The sequence below is a fragment of the Phaenicophaeus curvirostris genome, chromosome 6 (genome assembly GCF_032191515.1).
Source record: "Phaenicophaeus curvirostris isolate KB17595 chromosome 6, BPBGC_Pcur_1.0, whole genome shotgun sequence".
NCBI lineage: Eukaryota > Metazoa > Chordata > Aves > Cuculiformes > Cuculidae > Phaenicophaeus > Phaenicophaeus curvirostris.
In genome coordinates, this window is record NC_091397.1 from 18,838,903 (window position 1) to 18,865,316 (window position 26,414).

Below are 26,414 nucleotides of genomic sequence, written 5' to 3' on the forward strand. Positions count from 1 at the left end.
AAGAAAACCTCTTGCTTGTGCAAGACTGAAGCTGAAAAGTTTCACAGTATTTTATTAAGTTCTGCTGGGACACATCAAAGGAAGCCTGACATGCAAAGGTCTGACAGCAGGTGCTGCAGCTTGCCAGCTCACCAGAGCACCGAATGCAAGAGTCTGGCTAGCCTCAAAAGGAAGTTTTGTATGGTAAAAGCTGATTTTCAAATGATGACATTTTGCTACTTCTAAAGTTGCCCACATCTGAGCAGCACTGTTCCATCACAATTAATATGATCATACTCTGTGCATTTCTTAACCTTTGCTGCAGCTTAAAAGTACTCCTTCAAAATTACCATTGGCACTCTGCAGCGCCTGTGGAAGCGCAGGACGAAACTACATTCATTTATAGAAACAACTCTAAACAGCACACAGAGAGGTCATCCCCTAGTTTACAAGTAGTATATTCCCAGCAATGCATATAAGGGAACACTTTTCATTATTTTCAAAAGAAGTCTCCTGGAGATGTTGTTTAGTAATAGCAGGCTTTTCCCTGGAGCTTGGTTTGTTAAGTGCTAGTGACAGCTAAGCATAAACACCAATCATCAGCGTAAGAGAATGACCTGAAGAGACACGAAGTCTGTGAATGAGCAACAGGGAAATCTATGGTCAAAATTTGATGGCTCACCAAGAAAGAAATTAATCTGGCCTCAAATGCCTAAGGGCAGTGAGCATAAAGCATTACTGCTGACATTGCTTGAGACTAGAAGCTGACTCCTAACACACCAGAAGGACAGATTATACTTATATGAGCATCAAGATGTGCAGAAGATCAGTTGGACGAGTCAGTCTCCCAGCTGAGATGAATGAGTGACAGCACAGAAATCCACAGGTTGGCTCGTGCATGTACTCCCCCCACAGAGGAAGGTTCACAAGGTGCAGTTTCTACACCTCATGTGATATTTTCTTATATACTGTCTGAGGATTTTACACAGAAAAACTTTACACGTAATCAAAATGCTGGAGCAAGAAAGTTGCTGATAGACCAGAGCTGCAGTTCAACTCTACAAAGGCTTATTAGCAGTAACAAGACTGTTCAGCTGTTTCCTGGATACCTTGACATCCCTCCTATTTCTAAATAAGGACGAGCTATCACATAAACCAGCCACAACCAGCGAGGTATCAGTGAGCAGCCTGGCAGCATCTGCACTTTGTGCTGACAGCTGGTATCAGGAGAAAAATGTCAGGGTTCATGGTCACCTCAAGCCCAAACTTGCTAAGTAGTAGGTGCTTCCCTATCCCATTTACATGTCAAAGCTCCCAGCATTGTCAGGACATTTAATGGCACTTGTTGCCTATGGTTATGCTGACTCGGTGACTGTATTCTAATTTCTCTGTATCTTTTTTAGCAAGTTCCACTTCTTGTTCCAAGCATCAGCACAACATCTTGTGGTGTCGCTGTGCAATATATGTCATTCTAGCAACTGCTGCCTTTCTACTAAAAAAATAAAACCACAACAGAATTCATTTCCTCTATAAGTTTCTCATGATCATAAGGTTCCATATCTAAAGCCAATAAACAGTCTATCACGTCAGATGATAAAACCAGGTCTCATTAACCTTAATTTCCTGGACTCTGGGTTATTCAAAAAAACAGCAGTTCATGGCAACTACTTGGCAGCACCTTTCAAAGAAAGATTTGTGCTACAGGATGTGCAGTGTCTCGAGTGGTGACCCAAGTTTTCATGTAACAACATGACCTTCTCATTCTGACACCAGTAGTAATGAGAATGAACAGAGATTTGTTCACACTTTTTTTTTTCTCTGACACTCCACAATAAAGGGATTTTTCCCTTTTACTCATACCCATGAACTTGTACCCTCACCCAGCCAGCTCTAGATCAGAACTGCTGTTTGAGCAGCTCCAAGCCAACTCCTTGTGTGCAATGCTCTGACCTGGCTGCAATACCTTCTGGGGGACTATGAATTTTGATGTTAATAATATATCAGACACCACCATCTAGCTGTCACCTTGTGCTTTACAGCCGCAGAGCCCTATACAGATGCAGTTGACTGTGGTTAGGGCAGCTGGGTTCTTTCTCTGCCTCGGGGATTTGGAAAAGTCATTTTCTCTCTCCCTGCCTCAGTTTCTGTTAAATGAAGTTGAAGTGCAATGTCTTCCGTAAAATCATTAGGAGCTACTCATGATGCTACATCAGAGAAGCTATTGCTGCTGTTTCCAAGTTGCAAGCACACACACAAATTGCATGACAAAGTTGAAATACTGTGCTGAAGAGCTGTGTTTTCTTCCCCACCACACCTGGCTTCATTGCAAACTGGCATTTGGTTGACAAGCTGTCAGGCCTGCATGATTTCCTAAACACAGCAATAATTCAACTCATTAATCTTAAACTTAAAAAAGAGATCTGCAAAGGAAAAAATGTTTGTCCTTTTCTTCATCCCGCACCTTGGTTGCTCACTGAGACCAATCAACTCAAATGGCAACCTCAGTCCAGACACAGCTGTGAAATTCATCACACTTGGCTATGGCCCCAGACACTTCTCCTAAGTCCCATCACAGAAGAGTGAATCTTGGGCACTAACTTTTAGAATAAAGGCAAATTTGGCCCATCCACCTTGACTCTACCTTCCAATAAACTGAACAGGATTTCTGAATATTTAATAACAATATCTGGGATCAACAAATGAAGCAAAATAAAGCAGAAATTCTCAAAAGGGGCTCTTGAGACTGAGAGGAATACTATTTCTCCTCGAGACAAGTATAAAGCACAAAACTTAGGAGAGATACTTCACCAACCACTGCCAGAACAGCCCTGGAAGGATGTTCTGAGGAGTATGAGCATTTCCTTGATGGAAACTGATAAGTCTTCTTTTAACTTTGATTTCAAAGAATCATAAAACTTCATGTGACCCTTATATATTTGCTAATAAGACACACAAACGTAGATTGATATAACATTCCATTTGAGTGTTTCTGAACCACACTGAGATAAAAGGAAGGAAACCACTGAGCGATGGCAGGTGGGGGTTAGAGAGAACAAGATACAAGATATAAGATTAGTTTTGGAGAAAAGAAGGTTATGCCAAGATGGGTGGCATGTTTACAAATGCCACTTGTTACCTTCTTTTCCTTGTGATGCATTAAAGTCCCAGGCCTTATGTCTTTAACATGTGTATCATTTCTGGACTGTTCAGCATGACTGTTTGAGTTTACATCCATTAAAGAGCACTTCTGGAAAGCCTAGGAAATAAATACTGCAGGTTATCAGGAGACCAAGGAGCGTGTATACAGAAATGACTGGAGATGACCATCTACAAAGAGTGCATTTGTTCTTAACATTCACAGCTCAACAATATTATTTACAGCCTCGTGAGATAATAGAGATTTCAGACTATCAGACTAAGATAAATAGGGCAAACCCTTCAATCTGCCAAAACTGCTCTCTAACTCACCATGCTGACCAAAATGTTCCCTGCAGGAAGACAAGCTTGATTCCTGTTTTTAAAGATGGGGAGATGAAGGCACACAGAGGTGCTGCAAACTATCCAAACTTAAGTAGGAAGCCCATGACAAGCTTTGAGCCTGCAACAACACCTACTTCCCAATGTCTGACATCTCCTCAAAATCCACATCAGAACTACTTTGGCCTCAACCATACATGACATTAACTAAACCCACAGTTTTATGCCTTAAAATAAACAAATCCCAAAGCTCAGCTCACTTTACTCCATTTACAGTCCCTAAACACTTCCCCTGTGTTTCATTTATGCTTTCTCACTTCAATTCCCAGTGAATATTAGGAGGGGTTTGCTGTTTCCCTGGGTAGCACAAGCAGATTGGAAATATAAATTTTCTTCCCCAGATGTTCTCATCTGGAAGCGATCTATATGTTGCCTGCAGAAATGTGAGGAAGAAGTGGGAGCAGCAGGCCTTACACATTCAATAAATGAGAGAAGGCAGCATCTAATACCTCTTCCCCACCCCTTGCTGTCCATTCAGCTCCCAGAGTTTTCTGTCTCATGGCAAATCACATAAGAGCCGCATAACTCCACTTCTCCCCACACAAAGTATTATTAAAATTTAGAGACACATGTCTTTGCTGCAGCCTTCACTAATGCTCCAGATGGTTACAGTCCACTTCAAGTTCCTCCTGGTCTGGAAACATTCCAGTATACATTCTTGGGAACCACTGGCCTCCCACCCTGTGTACCCCAGGACATGGCCTGGACTTTTCCGCCCTTTGTCTTGCTATCCTCTTTCCATCTCCTTTGGGTTTCTCTATCCAGCTGGCTCCCCGATCCAGAGCAGCAGAACCATCACTGCTACCACTGCACAGTGTTGAGTCCGAGTGTGCATCACTGGGATTTCTGCAGGCCTCTAATGGGATGGTCTATCACTGGTGAGATGTACAGGCAGGACAGCTCTGCCAGCCAAGGGAATGAAGGAGGAGTGCTTACAGGAGTCAAACACACTGTGACACACAAGAAGATTATATTCATATACCATGTATTAGGAAAATTAATTATTTATTAATTCCTGGCAATTCTCACTAAACTAATATCCCTGATTACAGATTAGAATCAGGCCTGCTCTTTAAATATTGTACTCCTCATATGCATTGCAAGTCTATGCAAAATGAGAAAATTAACAATAAGGAAAAAATCCAGTGTAAAATTTAGGGTATAGAGTTTCTTCTGGTTTTCCATTACATCTTATTTGTATGTGTTTATAGACCAAGTAACTAAGACAACAGGGAACTATTAGAACAAGTAGTCTTTCTCCTCATAATACAGGGTATGGACTTACCCCAGCTTATCCATCTGTAAAACAGTGATGTGTTTTTGAGTTAGGCATATCCCCTACAAAGGCATCCTCTGAGTGCTTAGACTTTAAGTGAAGAAGAATCCACTATTTCCCTTGGTAATTTGTTTATTTATCACTTTTGCTGTGAAATATCTATAACAGTGTCCAAATACATTTTGTGCTATAGCAGCTGATATTAGCATGCCTTTTTCTGACAGATTAAAAAGGTACTTCCCATGAATATACCTCTACGTTGTACCTTCTAAACCATCATATTCCTAACAGCCTTTTCAAACAGGGAAGGCATGGACTCTTAGTCATGGATGCAGCAGCCCAGTGCTGATCTCACAGATCCTGTACAGAGAGAACACTCTCGATTCTCACATCTATCTCCAAAGCAGACACTAACTTTGTGGGAACAGCACTGACCTGGGAGCTCCTGTCAACTTGCTACTTCAACTCCTTTTCTTTTCCAAGACATGCACTTGTGGTCTGGCCTACATTTGTTGTTCTTCATGTGGACTTTATATTTCAGTGAATGTATTATGACCATTAAGTGATTGTTATCGTCTCACTGCTCTCATACTTCTTTAGTTTTAATTAAACTGATTTCAACAGTAAGGATTTTTACATGTATTTCCATGCCATTGATGAAAATACAGCGTGGCACTGGGCCTGTAGCTGGTGTCTGTAGGACTTAATTATGAACACCTGCATGAAAGGTGTTCTGCTTTCAGACCAGAATCTCTCGATCACCCTATGACTTTTTTTTGTTGTTTGGGTAAACTCCGTGATGACAGTTTTTTATCAAAATGTTGTATGAAGTTTAATCAAATGACTGACAAGAATGTTTACATACAATTGAGTTTAAGCAGACCAACATGTTATCTGATCAAAAAGTGTTGTTTGCTTTGACAAATATGTTCCTTTATTTTGTGTTTACTAGCTTAACTGTTTGTATCTGTCCTTTATTTCTTCACCGATTAAATCCAGTTCCTCATTTTCTATTAGTTTGTCTATGACTGATACTACACTAACGAGCCTGTGGCTCCTGGATGAAGCAATTTGCCCTTTCTAAAACATCGTACTCTGTCAGCCTTCTAAAATGTACCTGATATTTTGGTATTTGTTTAAAACCAACCAGCACTTAAAACACACATTCCCTGTTGAGTTACCATGTCTGTTTATCCTCCTTAGCTCCCCTCAGCCCTTTTTTCCAGACCTTACCTTCAGTTCATTGTCACCAGCTGCAAGGCAGCTGGGTTGCCTTCTTGGACACATAAGAAAATGTGACAGTTTCACTGTCCCCAGGTCTCCTGTCACACTAGCCAGTAGCCCAAAAACAGGGAATAAGGGCAAACCACTGTGGGTAAGCCACTGCAGGTAAACCTGCAAAACAGCTGCTGGAAATGCTGGTGAATGAGAACTAGGCAGGGTGCACCTATGACAAGTAACAGTTTCTGCTTAGTATCCACTTCTCCTGGGCTGCAAACGCTCCCTGGGCAGCATCAAATCCACCCTTTGGAAGGTGGACAGCAGGATCATGTCATGTCATGCATGACAAGTACTTTGAAATGCCCCAGTAACAGAAGTTACAGCCAGTTAAGCTGATCCACATCGCCCTTCCTCTCATGGGCATGGAAGAGGACAGAGGATGCCCCTGGGAAGCTGAAGGTCGCTAATGGTAGCTGGAGTAGTTGGCTTTCACTGCAGCATTGCCTTCACTGAACAAAACCAGCCTATGTTCTATCAACCAAAGGACCAGCAAGAGAGCACTGCTCCTATGCCACTGGTAGAGTAATGTACCAGTTACATAAAAGGTAACAGCAAATGTCTCAATGTTCAAACACTCTGGAAAACATTGGACAAGGTACAGAACAAGTGAACACAACCTTTCAGGAGTAAACCCCATATTCTCTGTTCCCACCAATGTTAACATGAATGATGGGCCCTCAGCACCTTGTTGGTCTGGTACTAGTAAGAAATGCACCTGTGTAAGATCCTTCAGTGGTAACCCCTACATTCTTGACCATTCTCTCAGCTCTAGACCTCTTGAACAAAATTTGGGTGGTGCCTACAAAGTGCGCCCCCTCCGGTGCAATAAAGTGGGACCGGGTAAGACTGGCAGACCTCCTTTCCTTCATGTCCTGACCTATCAATTGTGTTGAGGCCCTAGAAGGGATACTGGGCACAGATGTCTTCATGTGCAACCCAAAGGACATACCTGTAATTCTGCCATTATTTTATCTCCTTCCTCTTCCTCTTCCTCTTTTGCAGCTGATGCTACGGCATGCCCTGTGCTCCAAGACAATGCCTGATCCTCTTTAGGGGCTTTGGATTGTGCTATTTGCCCAGCATCTTCACTGCATTCCTGCAAAGGTATGAGAAAGCACAGACAGTGCAGTTGAACCCTTCTGATGCAAAGCAAACACCAAAAATCTAGCACCACTGCAACTGCGCTATTGCAAGGTCTCTCTTTCTTTTTTAAGGAGACTGTTACTTCATCAGTTCAAAAGCAAACAATATTGCTGATATGATAGCATGTTCACAGATTTAAAAACTTCCTAACATGGCACTCCCTCCACTTCCTTCAGGGAACAGAACAGATGGGGAAAGGAAGTATAAAAAACTAATTTGCAATATTTCTGTAAAATTGCTCTCAAATTTGATCTGATTTTATTCATCTGTGAAAGGTTTGCTTTTTTCTTATTTTTAATCTTCTTACCACTCTAAATGAAAGCAGCCTGTGACTTTCCTTCTACATTGCTAGGAGATAAGACAAGCAAGATTCCTGTAAGCAGAACTGATCAAACCTTACTTGTTCATTTCGCCTAACAGCAGTGTTTCCTGGTAAGCAGTTTCAGTAGCTCTCCAGAATGTAGCTCTGTCTTAAATTATTTTGTGATTTATAGACACGGCCCAAGCCTGAGAATGTTTCTCTATTCCAGCCAGACATCAACAGTCTGATTGCCTAGAATCTGAATCATCAAACCTTGGCAGCAGCAGACTCTTTTCTGGCTGCATAGATGACATCTCCTGATCTCGTTGTGGTTAGTCCTGAACCTGGCAGGTAACTGCGCCGAGGAGGTGGAGGAGGTGGAGACTTGGTCAGTTTGTCATTATCCTGTTCTCCGTCAGGAACTTCTTCTGCAAGTAAATAGAGCAGCACAAAGTGAGCACAAGTGAATGAGGGTAAAATGTATTTGCATCCTTGCCTCAACTGGAAAGGAAAAACATATCTTGAAAGTCCTGCTGATGAGTATCTACAAATAGAAACACATTTGGGATTGAAACCATGTCACTTCACCCAGAAATTTTCAGCAGAACTCTCATCCCCCACATCACTCTGGCTGTGTTTCAAGCCTTGGTGTACAAGATTGATGGCACAGAACACTTGAGAATGTGGCCACTTGCTTCTCGTCATTCTCAGCAATTCTGAAACAATCAGCATTACATTGCTTGTGACCTGGCCCTGTGTGTTTCTGGTCATAGGCTAAGCATCATACACAGCAACAACCACGGTCTTCACACAGCCATTTACAATGTTTGTTTTCAAAAGTGACAGAACGACCTTTCCGCAGCTACTCAGTGTTATATAAGCAGCTGGAGTAAATATAACCCAGAAAGATAAAACCTCTTGCATTTGGGATTATCCAGCTGCTTAGTGCTAAGTATTCCCTCTGGGCAAGTTATTGCATAACTGCCCACTCCCACGGCTGTGTCAGGCTCCTCCAACATGCCAGCTGGCCCTTGGGGCTGGATAGAGCCCTTGTCTGACCCAGTCTCATCTTTGTTTCTTTCTTAGCTCTAATGTTCTTTGAAACTGCTTAAGCTGTTAAGAAATGGTCTGTGGTATTCTCTCTCTCCCTGCTTATCTGGCACTCACTTGCAAGACTGCAAGAACAGTAAATTTCCAGATGCGCTTTACATTAGACCACTTATTTGGTCAATACATACCACTAAGCTTTTTATGACATCAAACATACTGCTGTTGTAAAGTCAGAGAAATTCTCTAAGATGGTGTTTAGCAGACTATGATGTAGGGCCTGTGCAATCCCTCCTCCTTTTAATGGGCTCACCCAATTACCCTCAAACTGGTAGCAGCTCTGACTGCAGGAACACCAAAGTTTTTCTCACACTTAACAAGAGCAAGGCTGGATGATGCAAGACATGGAAGGCACAAAGACAGAATTATTCCTATCATCTCTTTCACATTTGTGAAACATTCATCCATCTCCATTTTCAAAAATGAAAAAAAAGTAGAAACACAGGCAACAGAAATTGTGAATGAGCTGCAGGTACACAGGCTATCAAAGGCCAGTCCCCTCACATCCCTTAAATGGAGCCATTAAGGAGAAGTAGTGATGGAGTTTGCTCACAGCCAATACAGCGATGGGCAAGAAGCAAAACTTCAAAGCTGGATTTCTATTTCCTTTAATAAACAATGTTATTTCTCCAATCTAAATGGGAAGGAAGGAAAAAAAAACTCGGGAGGAAAAAATTAACTGAGTTCTTTCAGCATATTTACAGAGGACTAAATGGACAAGTAAAATTCACTCAGTCAGAGACTAACCATGATCAAAACCACTACTTTATGGAATCTTCTTTGATGTGAAAGGGCTCAATGCTTCTGTAAACCAAATGGGAGTTTTTTCATTGCTAGCCATTTCACTGAACTGAGCATTCATTCACAGGCACAGCCAGACAGGAATTAATCTCTCCCACTATACAAATTTCTACTTGTATCAAAAAAAGTCCAACATGTCTTAAAATGGTCTCAAAACAATATGGGGTAGCCTATGGGGTAGTCAAATAAGTAAACTCTCTCTAATCTGCAAAAATCAGGGCATTTGCACATATGAAGACACAGAGAGAGATGAAGGTGCCTGGTTTATAATGTATATGCTAGAGACACTCCCCATATTTTTCACTGAACAATCTTGATAACAAAATTTAGTTAGGCTCAAAACACTAAATAAGTTTAATAAGTTTTTACAATCATCTGTAAAACTGTGTAAAGTGTGCAATTTTACTTTGTTTTGTACTTTGCGGTGGAAAAAAAGAAGCTTCTTAATTGGGTTCTGTGTGGAGAATGGTTGAGACAACATATTCTGTCAATGTGATCTATCTGGCTTCTGCAGCGAAGTCAACAGAGGAGTATGCTAATGTATGGCAAAAATGTCTTACGCACTACGCTAGGAGATAGGTGGCCTCCTTTCCCTCAAGTTGCTCAGCTTCCTAGTCTACAGTGGACTAATATTGAAATTTCCATCTTGAACCATAGAAGAGTTGGCATGTGAGATACTTAACCAGATATTAAAGAAAAGCTTTGTTGTTCTCTTATTTACGTTACTATTTGTATCAGAGATAATAAATAATGGTCTATTGTTGTACATGACATGATATAGACAAATGATATACATATAAGTTGTTAAAAGTATTGTACACTCAAATGTTTTTTTAGATAAGTTTAGAGTTGAATATCATTGTGTCCCAACAAAAGACCACATGGTGGCTTGTATTGGAGATAATAAATAATGGTCCGTTGTTGGACTTTATATATATAGATGTATATACAAACGAGATATATATATATAAAGTATCGTATAGTTGAATTTTGAAGTAGTGAATTAGCTTAAGCAACAATTCTTAGCCAACTTGTGGTGAGAAAGTATGTGACTGTACTTGACGAGGCAGATAACAAGCAGGGAATCAGATAAAAATATAGAAAAGCAGTTGGAACTGTCCGGTATTGACAAGACCTTGAAGCAGAGCCCAAAGAGCATGTGCAGCCAGGAAAGGTGTTATGAGAACAGGGCATGGTGACGGAATTGCAATTAGTGTGGGACAAATAACAAGCTGGCACTCAGCCTGCTCACGCGCTGGCCACGTGAGAGGCAGGCGATGCTGCTAAACCTTTTTTGCAGTTGTGGAGAGCTGGGCTGGACAGGTTGGGTCAGGAAGGAATATGTGCATGTCTTGTTACCAAGGGGACACCCTGGCAGGTGCAGTACCTATTGCCTCTGACCATTTGAGCACGACGCTCCTTCTTTGCAGACGACACAAAGCTGGGTGGAACTGTTGATCTGCTGGAGGGTCGGGAAGCTCTGCAAAGGGATCTGAACAGGCTGGACCGCTGCGATGAGTCCAATGGCATGAGGTTCAACAAGGCCAAACGCTGGGTCCCGCACTTGGGGCACAACAACCCTATGCAGTGCTACAGACTGGGAGAAGTCTGTCTAGAAAGCTGCCTGGAGGAGAGGGACCTGGGGGTGTTGGTTGACAGCGACTGACCATGAGCCAGCAGTGTGCCCAGGTGGCCAAGAAGGCCAATGGCATCTTGGCTTGTATCAGAAACGGCGTGACCAGCAGGTCCAGGGAGGTTATTCTCCCTCTGTACTCGGCACTGGTGAGACCGCTCCTCGAATACTGTGTTCAGTTCTGGGCCCCTCACCACAAGAAGGATGTTGAGGCTCTGGAGCGAGTCCAGAGAAGAGCAACAAAGCTGGTGAAGGGGCTGGAGAACAGGCCTTATGAGGAATGGCTGAGAGAGCTGGGGTTGTTTAGCCTGGAGAAGAGGAGGCTGAGGGGAGACCTCATTGCTCTCTACCACTACCTGAAAGGAGGTTGTAGAGAGGAGGGTGCTGGCCTCTTCTCCCAGGTGACAGGGAACAGGACAAGAGGAAATGGCCTCAAGCTCCGCCAGGGGAGGTTTAGGCTGGACATTAGGAAAAAATTCTTCACAGAAAGGGTCACCGGGCACTGGAACAGGCTGCCCAGGGAGGTGGTTGAGTCACCTTCCCTGGAGGTGTTCAAGGCACGGGCGGACGAGGTGCTAAGGGGCATGGTTTAGTGTTTGATAGGAATGGTTGGACTCGATGATCTGGGTCTCTTCCAACCTGTTTATTCTATGACTGTATGATTCTATGATTCTATGATTCTGTGATGCTATGATTCTATGATTCTATGATTCTCCTGCTCAGTGAACCACGACCATCTGGCAGGTCTGTAAGTTTATAAGTTTTAATGTAGATGTAATAGGTTAAGGTATTATAGTGTGTTTGAACAATAAAGCATATTTGATTTAACCGTGGATTAGTGGTCCTGTCTTTGCACCCCGGTGAAACCTAACACACTATTAGAGGATTCATTACACACAACAGAAGGCAAATGTCTCAACCTCATCAAATTTCTCCTTAAATCTGCTGGCTACACACTCTGCAAAACTGTATTCTAGAAGTGGATTAGTTAACTATGTGAGTTATAAAACTTATTTGTTTCTGTATTCTGCACTTTTTAAGATGCCACAGCTCACTGGACCCATATGGTATTTATTTTCACTGATATTTTCTAGTTATGCTACACATAATACAAAATAATTGCGTTGATAGCCAGTAATCTCAGTGAAATCGTGCCAGAATTCTACAACTATTTTACAAGGTTCAATAGAAGAGATATGTAAATATCAAATATTTAAATATTTAATAAATATTAAAGATATATGTTGTTAAACATCCAAGGAGCCACAACTTGTCAGTGCTAAAGGTGAGGTACACCCAGAACAAAACGCTGGATCTGAAAACATTCTTCCCAAATGCTATATGAATTTGTGTACATGGGCCCCAGGGCATTGTTTTGCAGTCATTTACAGTCTTAGCACGCCAACCTGTTGGGTGCAGCATGCATCTCTGGTCTCCACAGCTCCAGAAAGACATGCTGGAGTTAAAGAAGGGCAACTGAAATGAGCCTGAGAGAGAGAAGCTGGCCTAGATGCAGAGACCAGAAAGGCTGCAAGCTTGCAGTATGGAGCCACTGGGGCAAGCTGAGACCTTCAGGATATGATCAAGGTTTATCCACTGCCTTCATGATTTTATAAAGGGAATGCAGAGATGTGGTTTTTGTCAAATTGCAGAATATTAGAGGTATAAAGAACTCAGTGAAGCTGGTATGAGGTAATTTTAAAAGAGGTGAAAGAGCAAGGCTTTACAGGATGGGGAGTGAGCTGCTGGAGCTTGCTTATACAGCAGTGGGGAGGCAAATGGTATAAGCAAGTATAGAGGAATTACTGGATAAAAGGTCTATAATGAAAAGGAGAAGGCTGCAATGTTCCTTTTTAATATCAATTGGAGGTGCTGAGGACGTGCTAGCCAGGTTCTATGCTGCCCACAGATAGTATCTCCCATTGACTCTGTCAGACGCAGGCTGCTGAGCCGGATGGGCTGTTGCTTAAGTAGCTGGGTAAGAATTTTGCACCTGACTTATCTTTAGCTAATGATGTAAATTCAAGGTTTAGCTGAGGCATATTCTTTACTCCTTAAACTTTGAAGAAATTCAGACATGGATTTGGACCTTAAATCGTGAAAGAAATAGAACTCAAAGAACATCCCATCATGTTGCTACCACAAAATGGCTCTACCTTTATCATTCTTGAATGTTAGTCTAAGCCATTCTCTCCAATAATGGGCATCTTACATCCTTCTCATTGCCTCATACAGCAAACTTCAGTGCTACATTTTCCTTATTATTATAAGCTTTTTTCCGAATACGTCACCTGGATCTTCCTGGTTGTAACTGCCAACTTCTACTTCTATCCTACTCACACAAAACAAGTTGCTCTCCTTTATTTAAGGAGATTTTTGTGTATTCAGAGATTGCTTTTTCCTTCCTTAGCCTTTGCTTCCTCATGCTAAGCAAAACCAATTCTTTCTTTTTTTTGTTTCCCAGAGATCATGCTTTTTTTAGAGCTCTGCTCATTAACACCACTGTCCTCTGGACTCCTTCCTAGTTGTTCAGTCTTCCTTAAGTCCAAAACATTGAGTCTGGGAATTTCTACGTGAGATCTCAGCACTGCTGACCAGATTAATGTATCCTGTAGATATTCCTGTTGTTTTCACATCATGATGCCTGCCTTTTTTGCTACAAGGTTACAGTCTGACCTTGAAACTCAGTGCATCTATATCACAGCTGTGAATAGCCAGAATGTTTACTGTGAAAGTCAGTCTCATTCATTCCTACATAGACAACTCAGTTATGTAGGTCATTTTCAGACCTTTGAGGCACTCATCTGAAACATCGGTTGTATTTAGTCTAAGATTATGAAGTTAGCAAGGATCATTAAGATCAAATAGTCTGACTTTCCACTTAACACAGGTTCAAGGATTTCTTTAAGTAGGTCTTGCACTATGCACAGAGACTGTGTCTGAGCAGACTTCTAGAAGAAAACATAGTATTGCTTAAAGATTTGAAGTGGCAGAGAATCCCATATGTTCATAACTAAACTGCAGTGATTGGTTACTCTAAATGTTAAAATTGACAGCTAATTTTTTATGTGGCTTTTTCCAGCTTCAGCAACCAATTGCTGGAACATGTTCTGCAAAGTTAAAAGGCCTCCTTACTCTCAGAAACCTCAGGCATGTCTTGATCTTCTTTTGACAACAAGTAAGTCTACAAAAAGAGATTTTTAGGTTTCTGATGTTAAGATCATTTGTGCTCAGTCTCTTTGTGGTTTTGTCCAGACCTCTCTGTAGTACTTAACTTTTAAGTGGAAAACTGAACAACGGTGTACTAAACATAGATAGAGTATAGTATACAGATATTCTCATCTCTGTTGAAAGCAAGGTGTACTCTTACTCTCCTGCTCATGAGGAGTCTTTATCTCTGGGGGAGTCTTTATCTCCAGGGGACAAATTCCCTACCTCAGTTAAGCGAAATTTGCGTGCAGCGGGGATCCGTAAAATCACTGCATCCTGTCCACAGGACCTGCATTATTCCTCATGAACATACTCATCGGTATGATCAACATATAAATCCGCAAACTGAAACCATTCCAGAAAGTAGAAAAATAACCTCTTTTTTTCCATGTGTGCTATCCTTTAGGACCACTTACTCTTACCTGAGACTTCTAGCTTTTCCACTGCATCCCCTTTAGGCACAGCTGCTGGCTGAGGAGGCATCTCCAAGTTAGGAATTGACTTCATTATATTGGCCTGGGCCTCTTCTAAGAGCTTTTCAAATTCCTTTCCATTATAGTGATCAAGGTTTTGTCTTTTCTCTTCCCATTTCTTTTCAGCTTTCTAGAAAAAACCAGCAGAGCACCTATTTAGTTTTTTGATTTCCGTTATGATCACTTAAAAAAAATCCATGTGTAAACACAGGTAAATATGGATAGATTCTTTCAGTTCTAGTCAGCAGCTAGAGGAAAAATGTTAACATTAATTGTACACTGGTTCTGACTTCCATTGTGCATGCAGATATGGCACAAACACATGACAGACTGGCACCAGACACTGCTTGCTAAAAGAATGAAGGCAAAGTTTAAATCTGGGTCACTGCTTTACTATATTGCACTGGTGATTAAAGTGCACATCTGTAATAAGACATAAGAGTTCACTTGTGGGTTTTCTCAAAATCTCTGTATGAAACCACTAGAACGTCACACTTTCACCTCTCCATAATGGGGGAAACAGTGATTTAAAGCGTGAATGAAATCCACTGATGCAAGTGTCGCCAGAGAATCCTATATTATTGTTCAAAAATAAAGTATTCTAAAAAGGAACTTTTTTAAGAATAAAGGTTATTTTAAAAACATAGTCATTTTGGTTACATGTTATTATCATGTTGCATTTAAAATCAGAAGGTATCTTCAGAAGGGCTTAGCGTTTTTAGGAGTCAGGAGTATAATCCTCAGAATGCATTTGAAAAATCCCACCTGCAGTCTCAGGAGTGAGACTGGGAGCTCAGACCCATAAAAGGGACATCTGGTTGAGTAGAATACATCGTACCTCAATCGATACAGCTCGGTTTCTGGTACTTGCATTGTGAATTTCCTCAATGAAAAGACTTTGCATGGTTGTGCCATTGACAGAGACCTGTGGTGCTGGCATGGTTTGTGTGGGCTGGGATCCTGTTGTGGGCTCTTGTGGTAGGGCTGGTGGGGGGTCTGAGAGGTGGCCACTTGCCAGCACACCTTCGCTGTGGCTGGCTGCAGTGGGTGAACCCTGGGCATGGTTGACCAGGGCTGATGAGTGCTGAGACTGATGGATGACAACAGGCGAACTCTGCACATGGTGGACCGTCATTGTTGAGAAGGGGACGACTTCTGACTTGACTGATGACACCTGAGACTCTGATGTAATTGCTGTGAGGTTTGGCTGTGCATGTCCCTGGGCATGCTTGAGCTCCTCCTGTTTTTTCACAGCATCAGCTGCAGTGACCTTTTCCATAGCAGAGTATTGTGCAGCTTGGGATGGATCCATACCCCTCAGCAGTCCTTCTGTAACATGCCTGCCCAGCCAAATTGAAAACAACAGTGTGAAATATGGTTAGCATACAGGCAAATCATGAGCAATATTTAACAATAAACTTTTGCAAAGGAAAAGCACCTACATCAGAAACATAAAAAATGGTCTTTTTTCCTTCTTGATGCTCTCAGTTGTGTGATTTTATAGCTTCCTCTTAGAGCTAGGGACTTGGAATTTTAAAGAGGCCACTCTAATTAGTATGTTTTTGCCTTTAAAAATGCTTACAAACCTTCACGGACATACTGGAACTTTTTGGCTAAACAATGAATTACAGTAGGTTGATTTTAGAGGGAGAATGGAAATCAGTTGACTTAACATGGTATCTAGCTAATCAAGGTGTGCCTGGACTATTAGCACAGAAAGTGGCAGTTACATTGAATGTGAGGTAGCAGTTTGGCAAATTGCCTAAACAAAGTCTTCAAATGATACCTCATGAAGGTCCTGTCTGTCAAGAGCCTGGGGTAAAATCAGCTGAAGATCTAAGGAGTCAATTATTTCTGGCAGTTAGCTGTGAAATGGCTGAGCTTTGGAGTGTAGCTATCCATGAAATGCCATCATTTTTTCCATTACTGAAACAGACTTTATGAGGCTTAATATGTAATTTTGCTGGAAAAAAAATACTTCTGGTAAAACTTTGGCATGCGTAGCATTGTTTTTTTTCCCCCAACAGGGTGAGACAGGAAATAACAGTCGTCATTTTTAAGAAAAAGAATCTATGAAAAGGAATCTAATATGAAAGGATACAGATGTTTATCTACGTGGAAAAATAAATGATGGCTCTTACAAGACCTGTTACATAGACCATTTTATCCACCCGCTAGTACTGGCAAATCCATTTTACATATGCTCCAGGACTTATGGAAACAATGACAACCCTACATTCCTTAGAATAATGGTAGCAACAATAGGCTTAAGATTTACATTTTCTTGTAACTGAAGTAAAATTGAGACCACCACCACTGACCATACGGTCTGATTCACTGGTTTTGAGAGGAACCAAATCTGATGCCTATTTCCTCATATAAATCAGTAGTCATTTGCTGCTAATATATTCTGACAAACATAGCTAAACACTGGCACTTAGCAGATGCAAATTTAATGTAATATTTCAGCTTTCTCTAATGCATCTTCCTTGCAAAGAAGAGAATAAAGAATTTGCATGAATTCACAAGCATATTGAAAAAATATTTCTTTCTCAGAAGCTTTAGGGTATGTTTACCCACTTAGAATATTATTCTGTTTTATTTCTTACTGCTAGATTTTTGGGAATGCATATTCCGATGTCACAGAACATTCCTATTAGTTTAGAGTGCTGTAAATGTCTACAGTTAGTTAATTAGCTGTGTAAGCTTTCTCATCCATATACCTCTCAAATCTGGAAGTGTTGACTTCATATGGAGCTAATTTCAATCATAAGATCTTGATGACTTGGTCTGTTGATCAGAACAGAACCACTGCAGAAAGCACAGGAAAGGCTAATTTGATTTCCCTTGAGAGGGCTCTAGGAACGATCTATGAAATACTGCAAGCAAGTTGCATTCCTCAGAATTGCCTGGGGAGAGAGGAAGAGCCCAAGACCAAAAGCTGTTCCAGCCCTGCTTGAGGAAAGTCTTTAGTTACGAAGAAAAATTAAAAAATCACCTCCTGAGCATTGTAAGGATATCGGTCATGCTGCGCACACGTTTCAGCAAGCTGTCTAGCTTGTGTGGTTCTTCCTTTAGGAACCTCACGGCTTCTACTTCAATCCGGAGGATTGCACGCATTTTATTCTGCAATGTTGGGAACTCTCCTGCAAAGAGAATAACTGTGAAGCTCAAGAGAAAATTACAAAAGCCCTGGGGAGAAACAGGTTATGGGGCGGATGTTAAATAGTTGAGTGTCTACCTGTCTCTAGGGGCCATGCGACAAGCTTCTTAATCCCAGCTTTAAATTTTTTGGGAAGAGAAAGTTAATGCCCCCAGATCAAAGGCAAAACTGTTCTCAGCCATTGTGGTTAAAAGAGAAAAGCCCAAAGTAAAAATAAAAATACATACCTTTCAGGGTGGCAACAGCTTCTCCCACTTGACGCAAAAGAAAGGCTCCATCTTCAACATCTTTCAGTGTAACTGTCTTGCTGGAAGCACTGGAGTCTCTCTTCAGGTCTTCAACAAATGCCTCCAACTCACTGGCAAACCAAAAACAGCGGACATAAAATGTGAGCAGGACCTTCTCATTACAATCAAGTATATGTAAATTACTGGACTAAGCTAAACCAGAAACCCCAACTCTTGCATCTTTAAATCTGACACCACAGGCTGGTAAAGCAGCAGGTACCATGAGGGGAGGTGAAGATGCCGGACATTCATGGTCGCAGCACAGCAACAGGCTTGTAACTAGCCCAAGTCATTGACTTCTCTAACAAGCTCCAGATGTGCAGAGTATATAAGCCCTTAGGGCAGCTACACTACAAAGGGCTGGTGTGGTGATATGCATCTAGCAGTCATTTCTCTAGGGATGCAAGACCTAGAAGGGTACAGACACAACGTGCCACTACATCCAGTACTGGTTTGCACCTTGCATTTTCTCGTTGTTGGTGACATGCCAAGGAAAGCTCAACAGTGAAGTAACAACTCAAACACCAGCACTAGTGGCCCCTTGATGCAACCCTGTTTATCTGCTGGGTCCTGCTAGACAGGGTACAGGGCTCTGTTTGCACAAATAGCCAGACTGAAACAGCAAGTAAGCATTGTGTGCAGCTCTCACTCAGCATTCATATTCAAGAATGAACCACTTTGGATGTTTTTTTTCCAACCAATGCTGTCCTGTGCTTCCTCTGGCTCCATCTGGTGCTTCCTCATCATCTTTCACCAATATTTTTTCTAGTGCTTCCATACTTCACATAAATTTTCACAAACCTTCAAACACATTAACTTCATTTTTGTTTGGGGGGGAGCCGCTTTTTTCCATTTAAGCCTGAACCCACATGGTTTTAGCTGCAGTTTCCACACAGAAGCTTAAAGATTTCTCAAAAAAAGCTGAAATGCATTGTATACAACCACACAAACACACATACAAATACCTTAAAAGAATCATCTCTTGAATATTTATTTGAAGAGAAATACACCTCTATTAAGACACCAAAGGTACTAATAGGAATATTTTCAGAAGAAGTTTAATTGCATGGTAGAAAACAATGCAAATTAAACTCTGAACTGACAAATTGGGTTCTCATATTAATTTTGCACCTCATTTCTTGCATCTGCTCAGGTACCAGTTTTGCAGTTGCTGTAAGAGAACCAAGATACAGGCCAATTGCCTGAAAAGGAGTAGGGGAAGACTGCCTTCTGCACCAAGCATGGGTCTTGCATTTCCACACACTTCCCTTGTGCCAGCACTGCCATGGAAATACAGCAGAAAATAACTTATTTTCAGCAAGGTCACTTTGTAGGTCTGTCACTATGGATAAGCAACATAAGGAGGAAAAGGGAGGAGCAGGTGGCCAAATTGCAGCCCCATTCCACATTTAGGTCAATTTAAAGTGGAAGCACAGTCACACAGAACAATAAATGGCAATACAAAGTACCTCTGATATACACAGTAACAGAAATAGTACCAAGATCTGAATATCAAGTGTACACAGTGAAGAATTCATTTCAATCCGAAAGCAAAGAACCTTAGGAATTATAAAACAATTCTGAATTAAGAATCACAAGTTGCTTCTGAACAGATCACAGAAAAGTGGAGGTAAGTGATGCCCTTCTCACTTTAAGACCATTTCTCCCAAAGACTGTGCCTTGAGAAAGCTGGGGGAGTCACAATTTCATCACAAGCATTCTTGCGGGAAGCAATCCAAAGGACCACACGATGGCAGCAAGGGAACGTTTCTTGGGTAATTTTTCCAGTGGAAGAGGCTGTAATATCTGCTGTCCCTGTGTCTGCCTTTGCACTAAAGGGCACAGATAGAATCTAAGAGCTGGAAAAAGAATCCAGCTTTCTGTCACCTACTACAATGCAAAGGCTTCTTCCTTCTGGAATGATGCTTCACAGTCACTCACTGCACTCAGGACTAGGCAGTGCTACTTTGGGAATCATAGAGTAACTCCCTCCCTCCCTTTTGTAGATTAGCACCAGAAAAGCAGCTTCACAGATACTTGCACCCACCAGGCAACAAAAAAAAACAAGGGCAGAAACCTAAATTTGTTCATGGGTGGAAAGAAGAGAAAGAAACAAAGAACAATGTTAGGAAGTTGGCTTCTTCGGCAGCATCTAGCAGCAGGACGGTGAGTTCTGTGGTGGGGTGGACTTTTTGAGGCGGTGGGAGCTTCCCGGAGCCGGGAAAATCCCAGAAAAATAAAAAACCCAGGCGGGGGTCCTGACAGCCCCCACACGCCGGTCCCGCGCGGTGCCTGACGGGAGGGGGCGGTCCCGGCAGCTACCGCGGGAGATTTAAACTGCGCCCCTGGGAGCACCGCGAAGAGGAGTGTGGCAGTTTGAGCGGCAGTTCGAGAAGGCAGGGCGCAGAGAGGACCTAGAGACTAGAGAGAAGACACCGAAGACCATGGTGGCCACCCGTCAGAAGGTTAAAGCTGCTCCATGTGCTGCAGCAGGCAGGGTGGATGCTGCCGCCCAGACAGAGCCACAGTGGGTGCATGCAGCTACCCAGACCCTGGGCTGCAGGCAGTGCCCCCCTCCCACACCGGCTCGTGCCTCTGGTCCTGGCCCCACTTGTGAAAGCTGCGCTCGAGTGGGGGAACTCCTTCGCATGGTGAAGGAGCTAAGAGAGGAGGTGAAGAGACTGAGGACCATCAGGGAGTGTGAGAGGGAGATTGACCAGTGGAGCAGGGCCCTCTCACTAACTCAGCAGCCTGCTGGGGCTGGAGTGTCCAAACATCATCCACCTGCAAGCTGCAAGGTTGGGGTTACAAGAGATGGGGAATGGCAGCAAGTTCCTGCCAGAGGAAGGAAACCTACTCCCCTCACCCATACAGCAAAGCCCCAGATCCCCCTGGTGAACAAGTACCAGGTGCTGCAGGTGGAATCCAGCCCTGAGGATGAGGATGGTGGCTCCCACAGCCTAGAATCCTTCCCTAGGCTGCACCATTCTCAGAAAAAGATAAAAACATCCTCCATCAAGAAGAAGAGGAGGGTGATTGTTGTAGGGGACTCCCTCCTAAAAGGAACGGAGGGACCCATTTGCAGACCGGACCCGCTCCACAGAGAGGTCTGCTGCTTGCCAGGTGCATCAGGGAAGGAGGTAGCTAGAAAACTTCCTTCCCTGGTTCACGAGACAGACTACTATCCTTTGATAGTAGTCCAAACTGGTAATGATGACCTAACAAACAAAAAGGCCAAAGCCATCAAGAATGGCTTCAGGGCAATTGGGAAAGTGATGGAGGGCTCTGGGGCACAAGTAGTATTCTGCTTCATCCCAATGCTAAATAGAGAGGAGGGGGAAGCCAGGAGGAAGAATTCGATTAATACCTGGCTCCGAGCCTGGTGCGAGGAGAGGGGCTTTGGTTTTTTTGATCATGGGGGGGCTCATGCACCCCCAGGCTTTCTCGCTAAGGGCGGGACACATGGGTCTCCTAGGGGGGCTAAAGCCCTTGCCAGAAACCTAGCCAAGCTCATAAATCGAGCTTTAAACTAGATGTGAAGGGGGAGGGGGTTGAGCCCAGGCTAGACAGGAATGAGCCTGGATGTGGGGAATTGGTGATTGGGAGAGGGTGCGCGGGCGAGGACCACCAGTACCTCACCGCACAAAAAGTGGGGGAGAACACACCTCGGGGTGTTAAGGGAGATGCAGGCACTCTGGTGTCAACTGATCCAGTTACCAGGCAGTTGGGAACGAACCCTGTTCCCTCTAGGAGGGCTGAAGGCTCGGCAGCTCAGCTGAAGTGCATTTACACCAATGCACGCAGCATGGGAAATAAGAAGGAAGAGCTGGAAGCTGTCGTAGGGCAAGGGGCCTATGATGTTGTTGCCATCACGGAAACGTGGTGGGACGACTCATATAACTGGAGTACGACTATGGTGGGGTATAAGCTTTTCAGGCGGGACAGGAAGGGTAGGAGAGGAGGTGGGGTAGCCCTCTTTGTAAGGGAGGACTTGGACATCACTGAGACGGATTGTGGAGATGAGGAGGTTGAGTGCCTGTGGGTCAAAATCAGAGGAGCCCACCAGAAGGTAGATTTTGTGATGGGAGTCTGTTACAGACCACCCAACCAAGGAGAAGCAGCTGATGAGCTCTTCTATAAACAGCTGGGGTTAATCTCTAGATCGATGCCTCTCGTTCTGGTGGGAGACTTCAATCTGCCTGATATCTGCTGGGTGTACAACACAGCAGAAAGGAAGCAGTCTAGGAGGTTCCTGGAGAGCGTGGGAGATAACTTCCTTGCACAGTTGGTGAATGAACCAACCAGGGAAGGTGCCCTCCTGGACCTCCTGTTGGTGAACAGAGAAGGCCTTGTAGGGGATGTGGCGGTAGGTGGACGCCTAGGACTAAGCGACCATGAGATTATAAAATTTTCTGTTCTAGGTGAAGTGAAGAGGGTGGTTAGCAAGACGGTAACATTAAATTTCCAGAGGGCAGACTTTGATCTCTTCAGCAGGCTGGTTGGTGAAGTCTCATGGGAGACAGTACTCAAGGGCAAGGGAGCCCAGGAGGGCTGGGAGCTCTTCAAAGGGGTGGTCCTAGCAGCTCAGGAGAAAGCCATCCCCGTGGTCCGGAAAAAAAGCCGGCAGGGGAGAAAGCCAGCTTGGTTAAATAGAGAGATCTTGAGGGATATCAAGAAGAAAAGAAATGTTTATGGCCTCTGGAAGAAGGGACAGGCCTCTTGGGTGGACTACAGGAGGGAAGTGAGATTGTGTAGGGAAAAAATCAGAAGGGCTAAGGCTCAGCTAGAAATTGGATTGGCCAAGTCAGTGAAAGATAACAAAAAATCTTTCTACAAATATATAAATAATAAAAGGCGGACTAGGGAGACCATACAGTCCCTATTGGACACAGAAGGGACAACAGTAACAGGGGATGAGGAAAAGGCTGAGGTACTTAATGCCTTCTTTGCCTCAGTCTTTAGTCGTAAGGAGGGTCGTTCCACCTGTGTACAAACCCAGGAGCTAGAGGAGCATAATGAGGCTCCCATGATCCAAGAGGAGGTGGTCAGAGCCTTGCTAGCCCGACTGGACAGTCACAAGTCTATGGGGCCGGACGGGATTCACCCTAGGGTACTGAAGGAGCTGGCGGATGTGCTGGCCAAACCCCTTTCCATCATCCTCCAACAGTCCTGGAAGACTGGGGAAGTCCCACTGGACTGGAGGCTGGCTGATGTTGTGCCCATCTACAAAAAGGGCCGCAGGGAGGACCCAGGAAACTACAGGCCTGTCAGTCTGACCTCAGTGCCAGGGAAAGTCATGGAACAGGTGATCTTGAGTGCTATCATGAAGCACATGCAAGAGAACCGGGTGATCAGGCCCAGTCAACATGGGTTCACAAAAGGCAGGTCTTGCCAGACTAACCTGATCGCCTTCTATGACAAAGTGACCCGGCTACTGGATGAGGGAAAGGCTGTGGATGTGGTCTTCCTGGACTTCAGCAAAGCCTTTGACACAGTTTCTCACAGCGTTCTGCTTGAGAAACTGTCAGCCTCTGGGCTGGACAGGCGCACACTCTCCTGGGTGGAAAACTGGTTGGATGGCCGGGCCCAGAGAGTGGTGGTAAATGGTGTGAAATCCAGCTGGAGGCCAGTGACAAGTGGGGTTCCCCAGGGCTCAGTGCTGGGTCCAGCCCTGTTCAATGTCTTCATCAATGACCTGGATGAAGGCATCGAATGCACCCTTAGCAAGTTTGCGGACGACACTAAGCTGGGTGGAAGTGTCGATCTGCTGGAGGGTCGGGAGGCTCTGCAAAGGGATCTGAACAGGCTGGACCACTGGGCAGAGTCCAATGGCATGAGGTTTAACAAGGCCAAATGCCGGGTCCTTCACTTGGGGCACAACAACCCTATGCAGTGCTACAGACTGGGAGAAGTCTGTCTAGAAAGCTGCCTGGAGGAGAGGGACCTGGGGGTGTTGGTTGACAGCCGACTGAATATGAGCCAGCAGTGTGCCCAGGTGGCCAAGAAGGCCAATGGCATCTTGGCTTGTATCAGAAACGGCGTGACCAGCAGGTCCAGGGAGGTTATCCTCCCTCTGTACTCGGCACTGGTAAGACCGCTCCTCGAATACTGTGTTCAGTTCTGGGCCCCTCACCACAAGAAGGATGTTGAGGCTCTGGAGAGAGTACAGAGAAGAGCAACAAAGCTGGTGAAAAGGCTGGAGAACAGGCCTTATGAGGAGCGGCTGAGAGAGCTGGGGTTGTTTAGCCTGGAGAAGAGGAGGCTGAGGGGTGACCTCATTGCTCTCTACAACTACCTGAAAGGACGTTGTAGAGAGGAGGGTGCTGGCTTCTTCTCCCAAGTGACAGGGGACAGGACAAGAGGGAATGGCCTCAAGCTCCGACAGGGGAGGTTTAGGCTAGACGTTAGGAAAAAATTCTTTACAGAAAGGGTCATTGGGCACTGGAACAGGCTGCCCAGGGAGGTGGTTGAGTCACCTTCCCTGGAGGTGTTTAAGGCACGGGTGGACGAGGTGCTGAGGGATATGGTTTAGTGTTTGGTAGGAACGGTTGGACTCGGTGATCCGGTGGGTCTCTTCCAACCTGGTTATTCTGTGATTCTGTGATTCTGTGAAGTTCTGATAGTTTTATGTTTTTGGAAATGTAGGGACAAAGGAAAGACATCTAGGCAGCTGACGACGGCTTTCTTTGCCCTTTGTTCTTTGAGCAGAAATAAAGGGTCATCATAAACCCCTTTGATTCCATCCAGTGATACTATCAGACAAGACAAGTGATCCCAAAATTACCCAGGGGATATTATGCTGCCTCATGTGGCTAACTAGAAGGGAAAAGAAACTTCAGCCTTCAGGAACCAAAGTCTGCAGTCTCCAGCATTTCTTTTCTGTAACTGGGAGAACAATTTGGCTTTATACACTGGACTGAGCAAACCCGATTAAGGAGACATATTATGCGGTTTCAGAAAGCTAATACAAGATAAATGATTTTTCTGATTCTATGTTTCACACAAGGGAGCCAAGGCAAACTCTTACGCTGAGATCTTTCTTTAAGCAAAAAAGCATCAGAGGATCTGTCTCAAATTGCAGTATCAGTAGAACAGGTTACAAAACAAACTGACAAAATTAATAGTAACAAATCACCCAGGCCAGATGGTATTTGCCCTGGAGTTCAATGGCAGCTCCAGGGTGAAACAGGAGAACTAATAATGCCAAATATCTAACTTTTTCATTAAAATTGCTTTGTCACCAAAGTAGTGAAAGTGTCATAGATGATACAAATAATTTTTTTAAAAAGGGATGGGGCTATCCAGGGAACTGTAGCTCTCTAGTGAGACCAACAGTCAGAGTGATGTAATTGATAGATACCAAAAAAAAACCCCAAAACAACAATAAAGAATTAGTGGACCAGTGGATAAATATGGGGTGTTGGGGAGGAATTAATGTGATTTGTGTAAGGAGAAGGTAAGTCTCACAAGGAAAAAACAAAAGCATGGGGACAGGCTATACCCCAAAAGGCTTTCACAGCAAGGTATTTCGAGGAAAAATTTTTAAGAAAGCAAAGTTGCCACAGGACAAGAGAGGGAACTCTCTCATGGATAAAGTACTAGAAATAAGGGAAGGGATCAATGAGCAGCTTACTCAGCTAATGTAGTCTGCTGGTGGGTTCCACAGGGATCAGTGCTAGGGCTGGTGCTTTTCAACATATTATAAATTATTTAGAAAAGAGGATGAGTAGTATAGCAAAAATGTCTCAAAGGGATATTACATTATTCGGGGGCATGAAAATGAAAGGTGACTGCAAAGGCCTGCAGACGGACTACCCGATACTAGTTGACCAGGAAAAAAAGAAAGATTAAATTAACTCCTAATAAATGTAAGTAATAATTATGAAAAGAGCAGAAATAAAACGAAAACCAACCCCACCTGAAACCATCACCTCCAAATGCCCAAAGTTTTTATACACAGTCATGAACTTTAAGCTGATAGCCATCCATTGTGAGTGAGATGTTGGATTCGTAATAGAAAGCTCATGTGGAACATGAGGACAGGCACACCATCACCATGCCACTAAAAGAAGTCATGATGTGCCCACATCTGATATTAGCTGTTGCAGGGCTCTCCTCTCTCCTCACCTTCATCCCACAGATGTAAACTAGAGTTAGAAAGGGTATAAAGAAAGGCAAGAGCATAACAAAACGCAAAGAAAGAGTTCTACACAAGGAGCATCT

The 26,414-nt window shown here is 43.6% G+C and overlaps 1 protein-coding gene across 15 annotated transcripts in view; it reads right to left on the minus strand.

The window, feature by feature from the left end:
- The window catches only part of KIAA1217 (KIAA1217 ortholog), a 246,086-nt gene that overhangs the window by 5,069 nt on the left and 214,603 nt on the right, over window positions 1-26,414 (minus strand). For 14 of the 15 annotated variants that reach the window (XM_069859458.1, XM_069859456.1, XM_069859466.1 and 11 more), the window contains 7 exons: window positions 18,132-18,262; window positions 17,740-17,887; window positions 15,580-16,081; window positions 14,691-14,871; window positions 7,791-7,945; window positions 7,023-7,169; window positions 3,116-3,235 (listed from right to left, as the gene is read on the minus strand). In XM_069859458.1, coding sequence (XP_069715559.1) covers window positions 3,116-3,235; window positions 7,023-7,169; window positions 7,791-7,945; window positions 14,691-14,871; window positions 15,580-16,081; window positions 17,740-17,887; window positions 18,132-18,262 — 1,384 coding nt within the window. The remainder of the gene's footprint in view (window positions 1-3,115; window positions 3,236-7,022; window positions 7,170-7,790; window positions 7,946-14,690; window positions 14,872-15,579; window positions 16,082-17,739; window positions 17,888-18,131; window positions 18,263-26,414) is intronic. The other variant, XM_069859470.1, reaches the window with a different exon arrangement.